Source organism: Nerophis lumbriciformis, linkage group LG03 (assembly GCF_033978685.3).
Source record: "Nerophis lumbriciformis linkage group LG03, RoL_Nlum_v2.1, whole genome shotgun sequence".
Lineage (NCBI taxonomy): Eukaryota > Metazoa > Chordata > Actinopteri > Syngnathiformes > Syngnathidae > Nerophis > Nerophis lumbriciformis.
Window position 1 is genome coordinate 48627501 of NC_084550.2, and position 20079 is coordinate 48647579.

General features: G+C 38.7%; 1 protein-coding gene across 1 annotated transcript in view; it reads left to right on the plus strand.

The window, feature by feature from the left end:
* The window catches only part of iars1 (isoleucyl-tRNA synthetase 1), a 132644-nt gene that overhangs the window by 52212 nt on the left and 60353 nt on the right, over positions 1-20079 (plus strand). Inside the window, exons 12-14 of the mRNA XM_061938371.2 lie at positions 6964-7055; positions 7753-7851; positions 18946-19072. Coding sequence (XP_061794355.1) covers positions 6964-7055; positions 7753-7851; positions 18946-19072 — 318 coding nt within the window. The remainder of the gene's footprint in view (positions 1-6963; positions 7056-7752; positions 7852-18945; positions 19073-20079) is intronic.

Sequence of the window (20079 nt, forward strand, 5' to 3'; positions counted from 1 at the left end):
CAAACTCAGAAACTATTTTTTTTTTTGCAAATAATTAACTTAGAATTTCATGGATGGCCTTTCCTTTTAACAACACTCAGTAAACGTTTGGGAACTGAGGAGACACATTTTTGAAGCTTCTCAGGTGGAATTCTTTCCCATTCTTGCTTGATGTACAGCTTAAGTTGTTCAACAGTCCGGGGGTCTCCGTTGTGGTATTTTAGGCTTCATAATGCGCCACACATTTTCAATGGGAGACAGGTCTGGACTACAGGCAGGCCAGTCTAGTACCCGCACTCTTTTACTATGAAGCCACGCTGATGTAACATGTGGCTTGGCATTGTCTTGCTGAAATAAGCAGGGGCGTCCATGGTAACGTTGCTTGGATGGCAAGATATGTTGCTCCAAAACCTGTATGTACCTTTCAGCATTAATGGCGCCTTCACAGATGTGTAAGTTACCCATGTCTTGGGCACTAATACACCCCCATACCATCACACATGCTGGCTTTTACACTTTGCGCCTATAACAATCCGGATGGTTCTTTTCCTCTTTGGTCCGGAGGACACGACGTCCAGTTTCCAAAAACAATTTGAAATGTGGACTCGTCAGACCACAGAACACTTTTTCACTTTGTATCAGTCCATCTTAGATGAGCTCAGGTCCAGCGAAGCCGACGGCGTTTCTGGGTGTTGTTGATAAACGGTTTTCACCTTGCATGGGAGAGTTTTAACTTGCACTTACAGATGTAGCGACCAACTGTAGTTACTGACAGTGGGTTTCTGAAGTGTTCCTGAGCCCATGTGGTGATATCCTTTACACACTGATGTCGCTTGTTGATGCAGTACAGCCTGAGGGATCGAAGGTCACGGGCTTAGCTGCTTATGTGCAGTGATTTCTCCAGATTCTCTGAACCCTTTGGTGATATTATGGACCGTAGATGGTGAAATCCCAAAATTCCTTGCAATAGCTGGTTGAGAAAGGTTTTTCTTAAACTGTTCAACAATTTGCTCACGCATTTGTTGACAAAGTGGTGACCCTCGCCCCATCCTTGTTTGTGAATGACTGAGCATTTAATGGAATCTACTTTTATACCCAATCATGGCACCCACCTGTTCCCAATTGGCCTGCACACCTGTGGGATGTTCCAAATAAGTGTTTGATGAGCATTCCTCAACTTTATCAGTATTTATTGCCACCTTTCCCAACTTCTTTGTCACGTGTTGCTGGCATCAAATTCTAAAGTTAATGATTATTTGCAAAAAAAAAAAGTTTATCAGTTTGAACATCAAATATGTTGTCTTTGTAGCATATTCAATTGAATATGGGTTGAAAATGATTTGCAAATCATTGTATTCCGTTTATATTTACATCTAACACAATTTCCCAACTCATATGGAAACGGGGTTTGTATATATAAATATATATATATATAATATATATATATATATATTCGAACATTTAAGACATACCATTTTTGGGGAAAATACTTAGTTTTTTTTTAAGAAAAGAGTTAAGAACAAAAAACATCTATCCATTTTCTATACTGTTTGTCCTAGGGTTCACCCAGCCATTTGCAAGGCACATAACCAGAAGCAAATAACCTCACTCACATTCACACCTATGGACAATTCAAAGCAGGGTCCCACTGAATCGTTTTGTTTTGCCCGCCAAAAGGTGACCTCTTTCTGGGATACTATCTACCCTTACCACCTCATATAGACGGTATGGGGGTTAACCTTCTCACTCATGGTGCTGTTGTACGCTTAAAATTGCTATGTTTTGCCCATGGCCATATTTATTTATAGAATCAAACGCTCAATCTGATCATGCTGCTGGCGAAGAAAACATTTTTCATATCTGGTAAATAACAACTGGATTGTAGTAATAAGTAAGATTGTAATAAAAAATATACATTTCTTAGCTGCTGGGCAGTTTTTGATGACTTTTCTCATCTTGGAGTGTCATTTCTAAAACTGTGGGTGGATTTGAAGTAATACATTGCGTAAGCAAGCACAAACCTGAGTATGTGCGTACGGCCGAAAAACATCAGATTGTCCACTTGTACGCACCGTTCTCATTATAAATCACATCTGCAGGGAATTGCGGTAAGAATAGTTCCCACAAGTCCCCAGTGTCCTTCCACTACTCTTCCCACACTTATTCATATAAATGGTCATGCTAATTAGCTCATGAATATTGTTGGACTGTCAATAAAGGAAGATGGACATGGCGACTGCAAGGAAGAGGGCAGTTTCTTTAAATTGGGGCTTCTTACATCAAGCACTGTAGCACAATTATATTTTGGAGGGCTAAGTAGCGTCATATCTAATTGAATTAACAGGAATGGCAGTATTTGACCAATCATGATGTCCGCTCTATCGTGACTGAGAACTGTTGCTAAGATGAATAAAACATGTTCACGTTTTAGTCGTCAGTTTGCCTGCAATGGAGTCAATACTAGAGCGCTAATCAGGGGTGATTGTAATATTCAACGACGCAGGACTAAATTTAGTCAAATGGCTGTCTCAATTAGAGGCACATGCATGGAACACACTACCAGCTCATTAAGTGTGTCAACTATTCAACTTTCAAAAAAATAGTGGTCAATGACAAAACAATCCTGTGCCCATGTGTAAGGTGCATGCTCAGCTGTTCATCTTATGTTGTTTCATTGTCAATATCTATTGTAAGTCATAGTTTAATGTACATATGAGATTACCTGTAAATATGTGTGATATTGTCTTTAAATGTGTGTTTTTATGGTGCTTGCCTTAGGACAACAGATGAAATTTAGCTATTGTAGCTAATTCTGGCGTATTTACTGTGATGCTTTGCTCATATGTTGATCAATATGCATTGTCCTAATCCAGGGGTCGACAACCCAAAATGTTGAAAGAGCCATATTGGTGCAAAAAAAAAAAAAAATGTCTGGAGCCGCAAAAAATGTAAAGCCTTATATAAGTGTTATAATGAAGGCAACACATGATGTGTCTATATTAGCTATTTTAGACTACTATCAAAATAACTGTCGCAGGCTAATGCACATCTTCGTTGACAGAAATGTTGAAATTTAATATTTATTCTACACATTTTTACAACATTGGAAAACATTACTAAAACGGAGGCTTTTCAGTGAGTGTAATAGCTCCTGGAAATTACTGGCTTAGAATTTCCAAAGGTATAGATGTGTGTGTTCAAGTTGAAGGAAACAAACTACAAATAAAATGACCTCAAATATACAAAAAATACGAGGCATAATGATGTATTATGTACATACAGCTAGCATAAATAGCATGTTAGCATCGATTAGCTTACAGTCATGCACAAAGTTAACTTTTGTGGATTTGCGCACAGCATAAAACGTTTGGTGGACAAATAGAGACAAAGGTTGAGTGGCATAAAACACGTCTTTCTGTGGCAGCATCAAAGAAAGTTGTACATGTAAACAAAGTACGGTGCGAAATTAGGACAAAACAGCGTGAGCCAAATACTCATCAGTGAAGCATGTTTAATGTAAACAGTAGGATTTCTAACAATTAGGAAGGTATGTGTCATGTTTGTCCTACAAAAACCATATAAAAACAAAAAATATATTTTTTCTCATCTTTTTCCATTTTCATACATTTTTTAAAATGTATGAAAGCCGCGTGTTGCCGACCCCCATCCTAATCAAATAAAACTATTCAATTCTCTGTACAAATGTATCATTTGTTTTTTTGTCAAGTAATGCAAAGCAGACGGTCTCTTGTATGACATAAGTAAAGTCACCATCCTTCTGGAAGGTGTGTAGTTCTCTCTCGTTAGTGAATTTTGAAATCTAGGGTTGACATTGGACTCAACATAGCATTCAGAGTACACGTCAAACAAATCACAAAAACAGTCAATTTTAATGTCCAAAATTTTAGACAGGTACGACGTTTTATGACACTAAATGCTGCAAGGATGTTCTTGCATTCAATGTTTTTAGACATTGAAAATTGCATAACAACTTGGTCTCAATCATACCAATTGACTCTCTTTTTAAGAAACTATAAGCATTTTAGATACACATTCATTTAATTTGTGCACTGTTTTAAACAAACATATATTTTTTTACTTTTTAATAATTGTATTCTTTTTAAAAATGCATGTCTTGTTTTTAAAGTTCTGCATGAACTTGACCCACCCCCTTAGGATGATTTTATTAAACTAAAAAGTGTGTGGGTGGGATTGGCACAGGTGCAACAGCTGGCGGAGACTGAGGTTCCTTATAGACGTACAGTTCTCTGTCAGGGCAACTAAATATTACAACGCTCTACCACTCACCATCTGAATATCACAGACATGCACAACGAACCTTAAGAAGTGGATACAACTTAAGCAAGTCTGTGACCACTTATAGCGTGTCTTTTTTAATGTGATGTTTTTTTTATTTTTTTTTATTTGTGCTTCTGTATTTGTTCTTTTATTTCTGTTATCTGCCTGGGGACAACGGATGTAAATTAGCAGTTGTGCTATAATCTGGCATATTTGCACCTGTATTGTTGCAGATCATTAATATGCACTGTCCCCCCCCAAAAAGTATGGTGCTGCAATCCATGTTCTATAATATTTAGTCTAAAAAATAATACTTTTCACTGTGTGGCCACACATAAAGTCAAATCTACAAAACCCAAAACCAGTGAAGTTGGCACATTGTGTAAATAGTAAATAAAAACAGAATACAATGATTTTCAAATCTTTTTCAACCTATATTCAATTGAATAGACTGCAAAGACAAGATACGTAACGTTCGAACTGGTAAACTTTATTTTTTTGCAAATATTAGCTCATTTGGAATTTGATGCCTGCAGCATGTTTAAAAAAAGATGGCACAAGTGGCAAAAAAGACTGAGAAAGTTGAGGAATGCTCATCAAACACTTACTTGGAACATCCCACAGGTGAACAGGCTAATTGGGAACAGGTGGGTGTCATGATTGGGTATAAAAGCAGCTTCCATGAAATGCTCAGTCATTCACAAATAAGGATGGGGTGAGGGTCACCGCTTTGTGAACAAATGCGTGAGCAAATTGTCGAACAGTTTAAGAACAACATTTCTCAACAAGCTATTGCAAGGAATTTAGGGATTTCACCATCTATGGTCCATAATATTATCCAAAGGTTCAGAGAATCTGGAGAAATCACTGCAGGTGAGCGGCAAGGCCCGTGACCTTGGATCCCTCAGGCGGTACTGCATCAAAGAAAAGACATCCGTGTGTAAAGGATATCACCACATGGGCCCAGGAACACTTCAGAAAACCACTGTCAGTAACTACAGTTGGTCGCTACATCTGTAAGTGCAAGTTAAAACTCTACTATGCAAAGCGAAAGCCATTTATCAACAACACCCAGAAACGCTGCCGGCTTCGTTGGGCCCGAGCTCATCTAAGATGGACTGATGCAAAGTGGAAAAGTGTTCTGTGGTCTGACGAGTCCACATTTCAAATTGCTTTTGGAAACTGTGGACGTTGTGTCCTCCGTACCAAAGAAGAAAAGAACCATCCAGACTGTTATAGGCACAAAGTTAAAAAGCCAGCATCTGTGATGGTATGGGGGTGTATTAGTGCCCAAGGCATGGGTAACTTGCACATCTGTGACGGCACCATTAATGCTGAAAGGTACATGCAAGTTTTTGAACAACATATGTTGCCATCCAAGCCACGTCTTTTTCATGGACGCCCCTGCTTATTTCAGCAAGACAATGCCAAGCCACATTCTGCACGTGTTACAACAGCGTGGATTCGTAGTAAAAGATTGCAGGCACTAGACTGGCCTGCCTGTAGTCCAGACCTGTCTCCCATTGAAAATGTGTTGCATATTATGAAGCGTAAAATACGACAACCAAGACTCCGGACTGTTTAACAACTTAAGCTGTACATCAAGCAAGAATAAGAAATAACTCCAACTGAAAAGCTTCAAAAAAATGGTCTCCTCAGTTCCCAAACGTTCACAGAGTGTTGTTAAAAGTAAAGGCCATGGTAAAAATGCCCCTGTGACAGCTTTGTTGCAATGTGTTGCTGCCATTAAATTCTAAGTTAATGATTATTTGCAAAAAAAAATTGTAGTTTCTCAGTTCGAACATTAAATATCTTGTCTTTGCAATCTACTCAATTGAATATATGTTGAAAAGGATTTGCAAATCATTGTATTCTGTTTTTATATACGAATTACACAACGTGCCAACTTGACTGGTTTTGGATTTTGTATATATACAGTACATTACTATCATTCAATTAAAAATGACTGACATAAACAATACTTGCAATGACCTACCACCATTAATACAGCTCTATATTTTATTATTTAGGTTCTAACAAATGAATATACAATACATCCATAATTAGAGGAATGCTTATACATTGTGAAATATATATGTATTTTGTGTTTTTAATTTAACTATGAGCTTAATTTCGTGGCCATCTGGCGTTGCTGATTTCCGGGAGCTCTACAATCGGTCAAAGGGAGTATGTAAACTTTTCCGCATATAATTTTTGTATAAATACCAACATTTGTGGTCAAAGTTGCTGCCGCACATTTAACGCAACTTTTTTGTGTGCAGCAGCCTTTATGAATGAGACCCCAAGTCATTGTTCTGTGTGAATGATCGAAAGAAAAACCTCCGACTTGCTTGGAGAGAAGTCTTAGCCCCCGTTTGTTTGTTTTCATGGATATATCTCTAGACCTCAAATATAAGACCTGTATGCTAACCACCATCTCAACATTTTTTGGACCGTGGCTCTTTGAGCTGGACTGCATCTCGACAGGTCGCGTATTTGCATGATATGAAGAAAAGCTTGGGGAGAAGTTGTTTAGCATACAGTATATAAATCTGTAGACCCTGCATTTTTGATCATTTTTTTTCCATTTCCATTGTTTTCGTTCCATGTCCTATTTTCCATCAATGTTTCTCACATACATTTGCATAATCCTTTTAAAATTCATGTCTATTTTGGTTATTGTAGGATGCTGACAAGAATATTATCAAGTGGCTGAAGGAGAATGGTCGCCTGGTCAACGCCAGCTTTTTCAAACATAGCTACCCCTTCTGCTGGAGGTAAGGCATTGATGGATTCAGTCACAGCTCACACACCAATATATGAGAACATTTACATAGATATTAAAAAATATATATGTAAATACATATCAATTAATACGTATCAATTAATCATTATGAATGTTAATCCTTCCTCTGCTCTTTTCTGTTACTAAAGTACTTAATAATTTAATGTGATTAAGTAAAATAATTGGACACGTGCATATATTAGTAGCAATTAAACATGTCTTTAACTGTAATGTAACAATCGATTAATTCGATTAGCCAAAAGCTTTGATTTATATTCAGCTGCTTTGATTAATCGTTTGAGTGTAACTAATTCAAATTGATCAAATCCGGACTTTATGGAGTGCCTGGAACTTTAAATATGCAGACATGGGAGCGGTGGCGTGGGGATGCTGTGATCTGTATGGTGGTCAACAGCGGACATCCGTCCATCCCTCATTTTATTTAATAATTTTTTATACATGCACACATCTTAGAAGTGCATTATCAAAATTGATGATGTACATGTAATACAATTTAGTTTTTAGCCTTTTTTTTTTGTTAATACGCATTAAGACTATAAAGTGTGCTTAATCCAATTAATCGAACAAACTGTTGATGGATTACTCGATTGCTTAAATAATTGATACCTGAAGCCCTTGTGTAATGTTTTATTCACCCAGCAGCCTCAAGTTGATTTGTTTATTTGTAGGTCAGACACGCCCCTGATTTACAAAGCTGTGCCCAGTTGGTTTATCCGGGTGGAACACATGGTCCAGAAACTTCTTGACAACAATGGACAATGTTACTGGTGAGACTATTTCTATATAACATGCGATGACTAACTGCTGCTCAGGAATCAGTCAATGCATTGCTAAGATGTCTTCATTAAAAAAAAAAACCAACAGGAACTAGCGTATTTTCCGGACTATAAGGCACACTTGAAATCCTTTTTTTTCCTCAAAAGTCAACAGTGCGCCTTATAACCCGGTGCGCCTAATGTATGACATAATTCTGGTTTTGCTTACCGACCTCGAAGCAATTTTATTTGGTACATGATGTAATGAGTGTGACCATTAGATGGCAATCACACATAAGAGATACGTGTAGACTGCAATTTTGATGGCAATATGACTCAAGTAAACTATACCAACATTTTATTTGTTCCCTTGAGAATATAGAACATTGCAATACTCAAAAATCGATCACAATGTTTTAGCACGACTTTGGTAAGCTATGAAGCCGCAACACTTGATGGATTGTTGGCGCATTAAACATAGTATTATTATAAACATAGTATTATAAACAGAGTATTATGGTGTGTGTATAAGGTAAGACATATTATCTGGCCTTTTGTTTCGCAATATTATGCAAAAGCAACTTTTCTTACCTTCTGGTATCTGCTGATCTGTATTTGGGATCTGCATGAATCCTAAAAATGTGTGCACGCCCGCCTTTGTAGTTCGTGCTGACACTGTAGTCGATAAGCTTCTTCTTTTTCTCTATCTTCTTGTTATGGGACATTCATCCTCTGCTGTTGCCATTTTTAATATAAAGTAGTGTAAAGTTCTTACTTATATCTTGTCAGTAAACTCGCCATGAAAGCGCTAAAACATACCGGTGTAGTGAGTTTACATTATTCACCCAAGGAACTTTAGTTATTAGAGAGTTACGGTCGAATGTTTTTTCACGGGACACATTTCCAGCCTTGTTGTTGTTTCCGGATGAAGATATGCTGCTCCGTTATTGATTTAGGTCAAGTCTGAATGTCATTAACACAGTTAGCTCTATATTTTGATACTTCCTCCACTCCCGTCCTTGCACGCTACACCGCTGCAACAAAGATGACCGGGAGAAGACGCTGTCGAAGGTGAGCCACGTAAATAAGACTACCCACAAAACGGCGCATCCTGAAGCGACTCTCAGAAAGCGGCTTGAAGATGATCTGTAAAACATAATCTATGCAACATTTTGACCAAATAACCACCATTACATGTTATGTAGACCACAAGGAAGTTTTGCATTAAAAAAAAATAATAATAATAATATGACTCCTTTTAATGCGCCCTTTAATTCAGTGTGCCTTATGTATGAAAAACAGATCGAAAATAGACCATTCATCAGCAGTGCGCCTTATAATCCGGTGCGCCCTATGGTCTGGAAAATACGGTACTTGTAATTGTGCAGGATGCTACATAGGGGTAGCAGGATGTGGAGTCAAAGTCTGCATGATGGCTTGCCAACCAAGTTGTATTACCCCAGGTGCTCCCAGTGCTCTTTTCTGAGCTGCTGGTAATGGGACTGTCAAACTGAGATGAATGACTAGCCACTAGGAAGGTGAAGAAACACACATACAAAGGCCAAGACTGACGCAGACACACCGCTACTGTAAAGGATACATTTCTATCCTGTGGGGCTAAAAGCATTGCACTTAAGTTCACAGCAACCAACCATCTCTGTGTATTTTATTGAAATTGACAGTATTAAAAGTATTTTGTTGGGTTCCAGAGTGCAGACATGTAAATATAATGTACAGTAGCACCTCAAATTTCACAACCAATCTTGTAAGCGAAAACACATGTATTTCAAAAAAGCGCCGCCCAACGAAACACATTTAAATCAGTTTATACCGTGCTTGTCCCCCCAAAGAGCCACAATATGACATGTAACATGGCTTTTGAAAACAAAAACACACTTTTTATCTAAAATCATTGTATAAAAACAATACAATATTCACAGATAATACACATATACTATATTCTGTGTTACCAGAGCCTTTCTATTTTTACTGTATTATATTTTAACTGTTTGCTACTGTTGATTGTTCTCCTCTTCTTTTGCTGCTACAGACACTTAATTTCCCCAAAGAGATGAAGTTTTTTTTATAACATACAATAGAAGAACTATTCCAGTAGTTTTTATAAAGTGAGAATGTGCAACATTTACTTTGGAGAGCGACTGAAGTTTGTGGTGAAGTTGGTGGTTGGTTACTGTATCCGTCTCCGGTAGCAGTTTCAACTCACTGTTCAAGGACTGGTCTGTCATGGTGCGGGGATTTCCTACCATAATTGCTGCTCTGCATTCTGGTCGTTTATATTTGGAAGAAATTTTGCGATGTGTTCTATAGGGATATACAGTACAGACCAAAAGTTTGGACACACCTTCCCATTCAATGTTTTCTTTATTTTCATGATTATTTACATTGTAGATTGTCACTGAAGGCATCAAAACTATGAATGAACACATGTGGAGTTATGTACTTAACAAGAACAGGTGAAATAACTGAAAACATGTTTTATATTCTAGTTTCTTCAAAATAGCCACCCTTTGCTCGGATTACTGCTTTGCACACTCTTGGCATTCTCTCGATGAGCTTCAAGAGGTAGTTACCTGAAATGGTTTTCACTTCACAGGTGTGCTTGAAGCTCATCGAGAGAATGCCAAAAGTGTGCAAAGCAGTAATCAAAGCAAAGGGTGGCGTCCTGACCAGATGCCCGAACCACCTCATCTGGCTCCTCTCGATGTGGAGGAGCAGCGGCTTTACTTTGAGCTCCTCCCGGATGGCAGAGCTTCTCACCCTATCTCTAAGGGAGAGACCTGCCACCCGACAGAGGAAACTCATTTCGGCCGCTTGTACCCGTGATCTTGTCCTTTCGATCATAACCCAAAGCTCATGACCATAGGTGAGGATGGGAACGTACATTGACCGGTAAATTGAGAGCTTTGCCTTCCGGCTCAGCTCCTTCTTCACCACGATCGATACAGCGTCCGCATTACTGAAGACGCCACACCGATCCGCCTGTCGATCACACGATCTACTCTTCGATCCACATTTCTACCATTATTGGATAATGGATTAATGGCAAAACCTCACCAATTTTGGCAAATTCCAAACATCTTGTTTCCCGAAAGTATGAAGGAAGGCAAAATTGTTTCATAAATATATTCGTAATGTCTCCACGGTTTATTTGACTTATGTCGCTCCCAAGTACCAATAGGTAAGGAAAGTTGGCTTTACAGATTTGTGCCCCTTCAAGGTCAGGTATCACTGTATTTCTATTGATGTTTCTATACAGAGTGTCCTAAATAATGTCACATTAACCAGTAACAACCAATTCTTGCTGAAATAATGTGTAAACTGTATGGCAGACATGCAAAAGCATGTCTGGCTGAAGCTGGACTATTGCGTCAGTTAAAATCTCCATATACTTTTGAATGTTGTTGGAATGTAGGTCAATACATCTTTTAATGTTCAATGTGATGCCTATTTAATGTTGTAGCTACTCATGTATCAATTAAATTATATTTAAAATGTTGCATGATAGAAATATTAACATATTTTTTGCCGCAAATGATGCAGTTATGTTGAAATATCTCTGAAGAGTTGCAAACGGAACACAATCATTTGATTATAAATGGAAACTGTTACGCTCAAATATATGCAACTTTCTAATTTAAAAACTTTTCTCCAGCGCCTGTTAAATGATTTGAAAAGAGGCATTGTGATTAGACCCGCCACTTCTGCTCCTGTTGATTTTCACCGCGGAAAGATTCTGTCACCGAACGTTGCCCAGATCATCAGCATTGGCATGGAATGTAAAAAAAAGAAAGAAAAAAAAAAACCTCTGTTCACGGCGCTTTCACATCACATTCACGCTCGATGATCAGAGGCTAAAAAGAAAAAGAACCCCCTTCAGAAACGCAAAGTGCTTGTTAACATATCCCTTAAGTGATTTGCTCGGCTTGTCTCTCTTTTCTCACATTTGTGCATTGGGCAGGCGAGGGCTAATTACCTATTAAGACTTATCCTAGCATTCGTCTAAGTAAATCAGTGGGCAACTAATGCTTGGCCATACTTTCTCTCCAGTTGTTGAATATAATGACAAATAGTCTGATTTTCCTCATTAGTCCAATCATTCTCATTGTTGCCACTCTACATACAGTCGTTGTATTAGGACTTTATATTAAGACTTCTATTTTAAGGCCAGGGTGCCTGTGCCAAGGATTCTGTAGTTGAATGTATTTTGAGTTTCCGCGAATGGAGTAATGATACAGCTCAGCAATGATCTTTAGCAATAATACTAAGAAAAGTACAATGGCTTTGGACTTAGCCCTTTTTGCACTCCCAATTCAAAACCCAGCCACTAAAAAGATTCCTCAAATAGCCATAAAATAAGCTACAATTAGCTGTTATTAGTTAGGGTAGGGGTTGCACGATATAGACAATATATGCTATAAATCAGTGTTTTTCAACCACTGTGCAGTTTGGTGTGCCGTGGGAGAATATGTAATTTCACATATTGGGGTTAAAAATATTTTTTGCCAACCACTAATTATAATCTGCAAATTATGTGCCGTTGTTGTGTGTCGGTGGTGTCTAGAGCTCGGCAGTGTAACCGTGTAATACCCTTCCATATCAGTTGGTGGCAGTCGGTAGTTAATTGCTTTGTAGATGTCGGAAATACGTTGTGTGAGACGACAAGGGTTTATCGTCGTATCTAATGCTTAAACCAAAAATAAACAAAAGGTGAGTGCCCCTAAGAAAAGGCATTGAAGCTGAGGGAAGGCTATGCAGAACGAAACTAAAACTTAACTGGCTACAAAGTAAACAAAAACAGAATGCTGGACGACAGCAAAGACTTACTGTGGAGCAAAGACGGCGTCCACAAAGTACATCCGAACATGACATGACAATCAACAATGTCCCCATAAAGCAGGATAGCAACAACTTAAATAGTCTTGATTGCTAAAACAAAGCAGATGCGGGGAATAGCGTTTAAGGAAGACATGAAACTGGTACAAGAAAACACCAACAAAACAGGAAAAGACACCAAAATAGGAACGCAAGATGAACTAAAACACTACACACAGGAAAACACCAAAAAACTCAAAATAAGTCACGGCGTGATGTGACAGGTGGTGACCGTACACCTACTTTGAGACGAGCTATAGTGATGCATTGTTGGTTATGGTTTAAAGTCATATCCAACAATTGTGACAACGACTTTTTACTGTCAACTGAGTTTCACATTTTAATGATTTCTGCTGGTGGTGTGCCTTCGGATATTTTCAATTAAAAAAATGTGCCTCGGATCAAAAAATGTTGAAATACACTGCTATAAATGATAAGATTGTAAGATTGGCCGACGCGAGAGCAATACTAGCGTTCCTCCACAGTGCAGAGCCACTTCTAAGTCAGTCATCCAGCAAATAAACTGTTTCTTACAAGTTTCATCCTTGGAGGGCAAGACAAAGCTAACATGCTACAATACACATCGTCGGAGGATGTGCCAACTGCTAAGCTACAGCTCTTGAATGTATATAAAGGTAGGCGAATCGATACAAATATGTAAAGTAACCAAATTACAACAGTGTTTCGATACCCAAATATGTAGCATCACCCCAAACTCAGTTAAAGTATATAAAAACACGAGATTAAGTGCTTATTACATTTTAACAGAAGTGTAGCTAGAGTCATCTTACAGCAGAAAGTAACCCGATTTTTAAGCTGAACTGCACTTTTTAAACATTTTGACAATCTTATGAGAGACAAGAACACTTTTTTTCCCATTCTAATTGATAATAAATGGCTCCTTCTGGGTGGCTAGCAATGCAGCTAATGGTAGCAATCCATTCTGCTTTTAAATCACTCATTGAAATGCATTCAATAAACGTCAGTACTTTATTTACGTTCCGCAACCTGCGTAATAACCAAGCTGTAGTGACATTGTTATTGAAAGATCAAACGCTGAGCTTCTGTTTTTCTACCATAGTAACAGATCGGCTGTAAGCTAGCTTCTGAGTCAATAGCTCAATGGCTTTTGAGTTTGTAATGCACAACACAATAGGACACCAATCTTTACTGACCGAAAAAACATGAACAATCACAGTGTTGGCGCTAGGAATCTTTATGGGGTCCCACTTTTTTGTAACCGTTTTGAAAACAAATGACTGTATGCATTATCATGTTATATCTCACAATCTATATTGTCTTTTGGAAAAAGGTTGTCATAAACGTTAATTCATTAAAAAAATAACACAAAAGAAAACAAATGCCGTATTTGTGATCGATAACTTTCCGCGGATCAACATTTAAGAAACTGTACCGGAAAGTGCATTACTTTGAAGTTGACCAATAATAAATAATTAATATTTTGACCCGGCAAATATACCGTATTTTCCAGACCATAGGGCGCCCTGGATTATAAGGCGCACTGCCCATGAATGCCATCCATCCATCCGTTATCCACCGCTTGGTCTATTTTTAATCTTTTTTCATATATAAGGCGCACCAAATTATAAGGCGCATTAAAAGAGTCTTATTATTATTATTTTTTTCTAAATGTAAAACACTTCCTTGTGGTCTACATAACATGTAATGGTGGTTCTTTGGTCAAAATGTTGCATAGATTATGTTTTACAGATAATCTTCAAAGAGCTTTCTGACAGTTGCTTCAGGATGCGCCGTTTTGTGGGCGGTCTTATTTACGTGGCTCACCTTCGACAGCGTCTTCTCCCCGTCATCTTTGTTGTAGCGGTGTAGCGTGCAAGGACAGGAGTGGAAGAAGTGTCAAAAGATGGAACTAACTGTTTTAATGACATTCAGACTTTACTTCAATCAATAATGGATCAGCGTCCCCTCATCCCAAAATGTGTCCAGTGAAAAACCGTCTGACCGGAACTCTCTAATAACTAAAGTTCCTTGGGTGAATAATGTATATTCACTACATCGGTATGTTTTAGCACTTTCATGGCGAGTTAACTGACAGATATAAGTAAGAACTTTACACTACTTTATGTTAGAAATGGCACTAAAATATTTTGATAGTTTTTTGAGCGCCGTGTGTAATGTTCTATACTTTTAATAGAACATTTAAAATGTTGGTGTTGTTTACTTGAGACTTATCTCTTATGTTTGACTGCCATCTACTGGTCACACTTATAGTTACACCCTGTACCAAAAAAAATAGTGTAGCGTCCCGGAAGAGTTGGTACTGCTGGGAATTCTAGGTATTTGTTCTGTTGTGTTTATGTTGTGTTGCGGTGCAAATATTCTCCCGAAATGCGTTTGTCATTGTTTTTTAGTTAATATGGCATATGTTTATGACCGTGTTGGCGTTGTTCATACGGCCACCCTTAGTGTGACATGTATGGCTGTTGAGTAAGAATGCCCTTCATTCACTTGCAAATGGGATGTTCAAAAGTCACATGGTCAAATAAATTGGCCAGAATCATACAGAATGACAGCATTTCTTGACATCTTTGTGTTAAGACCATTATCACCCCTTCCAACGCTTCAATTACTTTGGAGTGAGGGAGCTCAACTTTATAGTCCGGAAAATACGGTAAACGAAACGCCAGCGGAAAGCAATAATCGGAAATTAAAAAAAAAAAAAAACACGTCGTGGGACGCGTGGGATTCCGGAATTTAGCGTCCTTTCTGATTTCAATGCGTAAAAAGACACAAAATGTGCGTTAACGCCAACACTGAATCATATTACTGTATCTGTAAAGTATTAGCCAGCATTTATTGTTTTGTTTGGACATAGCTAGCTCTACAGTGTCTGTACTATATTTGTGCCAACAAGCATGATGTGCTGCGTGTATCATGATCAATACTATTGTGACTTACTCGTTGGACACTTGTCTGTTTGTTCAGGCTGGCTGGGGGTGTTTTTTTTCCCAGTTGATTCTGGTTATGCACCCCATTTCTGTCAATATAGCTTGTCTTCAAGCTCTACATTTACACTGTCAAGTCACGCCGGTCCTGACTCTAATGTTTCACCCTCTTTTTGTGAAGGCTAAGCTTCTATAAACAGCAGTTCAACCTCTGTATATTTAGGTTAAAGAAAAATATTGTCTAAAAAATTGTCATCTCTATGGACTATTATCAAGTCTGCCATGACTAAAACACACACCAATTTGTTTTTGGAAGTACAGTAGAAACAAGCAATTGTTAAATTAAGTAGAAAGTGCTTTGGACACTGAAATACATGTGCCCGGGAAATAAGTTCCAACATTGCTTAAAATTACCAAAATAAGGCAAATATTTTACATACTGTTATGAAAGTGTCTGTTACTACATTACCGTATTTTCCGGACCACAGGGCACACCGGATTATAAGGCGCACTGCCGATGAATGGTCTCGTTTTTATTTTTTTTCCTATATAAGGCGCACCGGATTATAGGGCGTATTAAAGGAGTCATATTATAATTTTTTTCTAAATGTAAAACACTTCCTTGTGGTCTACTTAACATGTAATGGTGGTTCTTTGGTCAAAATGTTGCATAGATGATGTTTTACAGATCATCTTCAAGCCGCTTTCTGACAGTCGCCTCAGGATGCGCCGTTTTGTGGCTCACCTTCGGCAGCTTCTTCTCCCCGTCATCTTTGTTGTAGCGGTGTAGCGTGCAAGGATGGGAGTGGAAGAATTGCCAAAAGATGGAGCTAACCGTTTTAATGACATTCACACTTTACTTAAATCAATTAAAGAGCAGCATCTTCTCATCCGTGGCTCACTAGTGCAACAACGCCGGAAATGTGTCCCGTAAAAAACAGTCCGACCGGAACTCTCTAATAACTAAAGTTTTTTCTAAGGCTTCCATAGCGAGATATAAGCAAGAACTTTACACTACTTTATATTAGAAATGGCAACAACAGAGCGTAAATGTCCCATAACAACAAGATAGTGGAAAAAGAGGAAGCATATCGACTACTGCATCGTCACGGACTACAGTGGCGGATTTGCGCACATTTTCAGGACTTATGCAGATCCCAAATACAAATCAGAAGGTAAGAGAAGTTGGTTTTGTATAATATTGTGAATCAAAACGTCAGATAATATGTCTGCTAATGGGTGCCATTTGGCGGTCCTCATACAAACACCATAGTAATACTTGTATCTCTGACTACGGTAGCCATAATGTGCCGACAATCCATCAAGCCGTGCGGCTTCAAAGTCACACTAAAACATTTTGACCGATTTTTTTAATGGGCCGTGTGTAATGTTCTTTATTTTCAATGGAACATTTAAAGTTTTGGTGTTTACTGGCGTCATATTGCAGTCTGTAGTATCTCTTATGTGTAACTGCCATCTACTGGTCACACTTATCATTACACTATATACCAAATAAAATTGCTTCGAGGTCGGTAAGCACAACCAGAATTTTTCCGTACATTAGGCGCACTGTTGATTTTTGAGAAAATGAAAAGACTTTAAGTGCACCTTTATCGTCGGAAAAATACGGTAATTATTGAAAAACATTTTTTAGGGTTGTCTTATATTCAGGTCAAAATAACACATTCGTATTCTGAAAAACGTCATGCCATTTCTTCTCCTCATTCACTGCTGCTTCACCTGCTGTCCAATTATTTAAGCGTATTCAAACCATTTTACGCCTGCTAACACAACCCAGAGTCCCTTCTCTGTCCTTATTTCTCCCTAATGCATGCAACCCCAGCATCTCTGCCTTATTCGTCACAGTAGTGCATCTTTTAATGGCACTTCTGTGACTCTTCCAGACAACACACTTTTACATTCTACATTTAGATGAAGCAATGAACAAGGGAGGGTGTGAGGGCTAGAAGGAGTGGATTGAGGATAGGTGACTAGCAAAAAATCATTAAATTGATATATTAGGGGCCTAAATAGAAATGCCTCCTACAAATGGGAATTGATTAACTCGTTGCTTAGCGAACGGGGGGATACTGAAGACAATTTATCCCCCTCCACCACCATCTGAGCATCACTGCATGGCATAATGAAAAGTAAAAATAAAAGCAAGTAACTTTATATGAGGAGTAAAAGTTCCACATCTCCCAACAGTAATACTTCACATCAAGTTCATATTATGGGCGTGTTGGCATATTACTAAACTGACTGGAGAAGGGCTCTAGTCAGGAAGGTGAACAAGAATCTGATGGTCACACTGACAGAGCTACAGCATTCCTCCGTGGAGAGAGGAGAATCTTCTAGAGGGACAACCATCTCTGCAGCAAGCCACCAATCAGGCCTGTATTGTAGAATGGCCAAACAGAAGCCATTCCCTAGTAAAAAAGCACATGGCAGCCCACCTGGACCACCTGAAAGACTCTCAGACCATGAGAAACAAAATGATCTGGTCTGAAGAGACAACAATTTAACTCCTTTAACGTCATGTTTGGAGGAAACCAGGCACTGCTCATCAGCAGGCCAATACAATCCCTACAGTGAAGCATGATGGTGGCAGCATCATGGTGTGGGGTTGTTTTTCAGCAGGGAGACTACCCAGGATAGAGCGAAAGATCAATGCAGACATGTACAGAGACATCCTAGATGATAACCTGCACGAAAGCGCTCTTGAACTCATACTTGGGGGACAGTTAATCTTTCAGCAGGACAATGACCCGAAGCGCACAGCCAAGATATCAAAGGAATGGCTTCAGGACAACGCTGCAAATGTCCTTGAGTGGCCCAGCCAGAGCCCAGATTTGAATCCAAGTGAACATCTCTGGAGAGATCTATAAATGGCTGTGCACCAACGCTTCCCATCCAACCTGTTGGAGCTTGAGAGGTGCTGAAGAACTGCCCAAAGATAGGTGTGCCAAGCTTGTAGCATCCTATTCAAAAATACTTGAGGCTGTAATTGCTGTCAAAGATACATTAACAAAGTATGTACACGTGATTTCTTAGTTTTTTATTTTTCATAAATTTGCAAAAATGTCTAAAAAAAACCAAACAAAAAAAACCTTACATATTGTCATTACGGGGTATTTTGTGTCGAATTTTGAGGACAACAATGAATTTATTCCATTTTGGAATAAGGCTGTAACATAACATACTGTTGAAAAAGTGAAACACTGAATACTTTCCACATGTACTGTAAAAACACAAGTGCACTCAGGTCATCTTCCATGTTTTGCAGGGTTCCAGATTTTGTGCGTGAGAAGCGCTTTGGCAACTGGCTGAGGGATGCTCGAGACTGGGCCGTTTCAAGGAACCGCTACTGGGGCACGCCAATCCCCATGTGGGTCAGCGAAGACTATGAGGAGGTCAGAGGAACACAAAAAACTGCTAAGATATGACTTTCGGGATTAAAGCAAGCATGACAGTTTGTTTGTTTTTTACCGAATGATATGGAGGATAATGTATTTATTGTCTCAAATACTTGATGTAGCTCAATTAACCTAAAGTTGTGCATCACCAATCGTAGTTTTCATTATTTGTAACAAGCTTGTGTTTCTCTTTTTATCATGCATGACTTGGTGTTTGGTGACCATAATTCCTATAATATGTAGCGTCACTGTGTACCCCCTCAGCACTATTAACGCCACATGAATAATGCAAACAGGAAAACATAATGTTGTTTACGTCTTACTCGTGAAGGCAACTTACAAAATAACGGAATATAAACAGGTTACTGTATGCTCTACTCCGCTCCGCTGTTTATGTACTTAAGATGTCGTTTTTTGGAAGAAGGCAATAATTGGAGCAAGGAATAGTTTCATTTTCTTGGATTTGCTGTGCATGAGAAAGTAGAAGGAAAACATAGCTTTCTTTGACCAAAGGGTCATTTGTTAACAAGAATATTGCTCAACACAGCCGTAACAGAACTGATGTTGTAATGCAGGGATGTCAAACTCATTTTCATTGAGGGCTGGGTTGTGGTTGGCCTTAGAGAGCCGCTTGTAACAGTGAATATGAAAATGCATAAGTTGTGGTATTTTAGGGTTCATATTGCGTCACACATTTTCAATGGGAGACAGGTCTGGACTAAAGGCAGGCCAGTCTAGTACCCACACTCTTTTACTCCAAAACCTGTATGTACATTTCAGCATTAATGGTGCTTTCACAGATGTGTAAATTACTCATGCCTTTGGCACTAATACACCCCCAAACCATCACAGATGCTGGCTTTTGAACTTTGCGCCTATAACAATCCGGATGGTTCTATTCCTCTTTGGTCCGGAGGACACGACGTAAACAGTTTACAAAAACAATTTGAAATGTGGACTCGTCAGAGCACAGAACACTTTTCCACTTTGCATCAATCCATCTT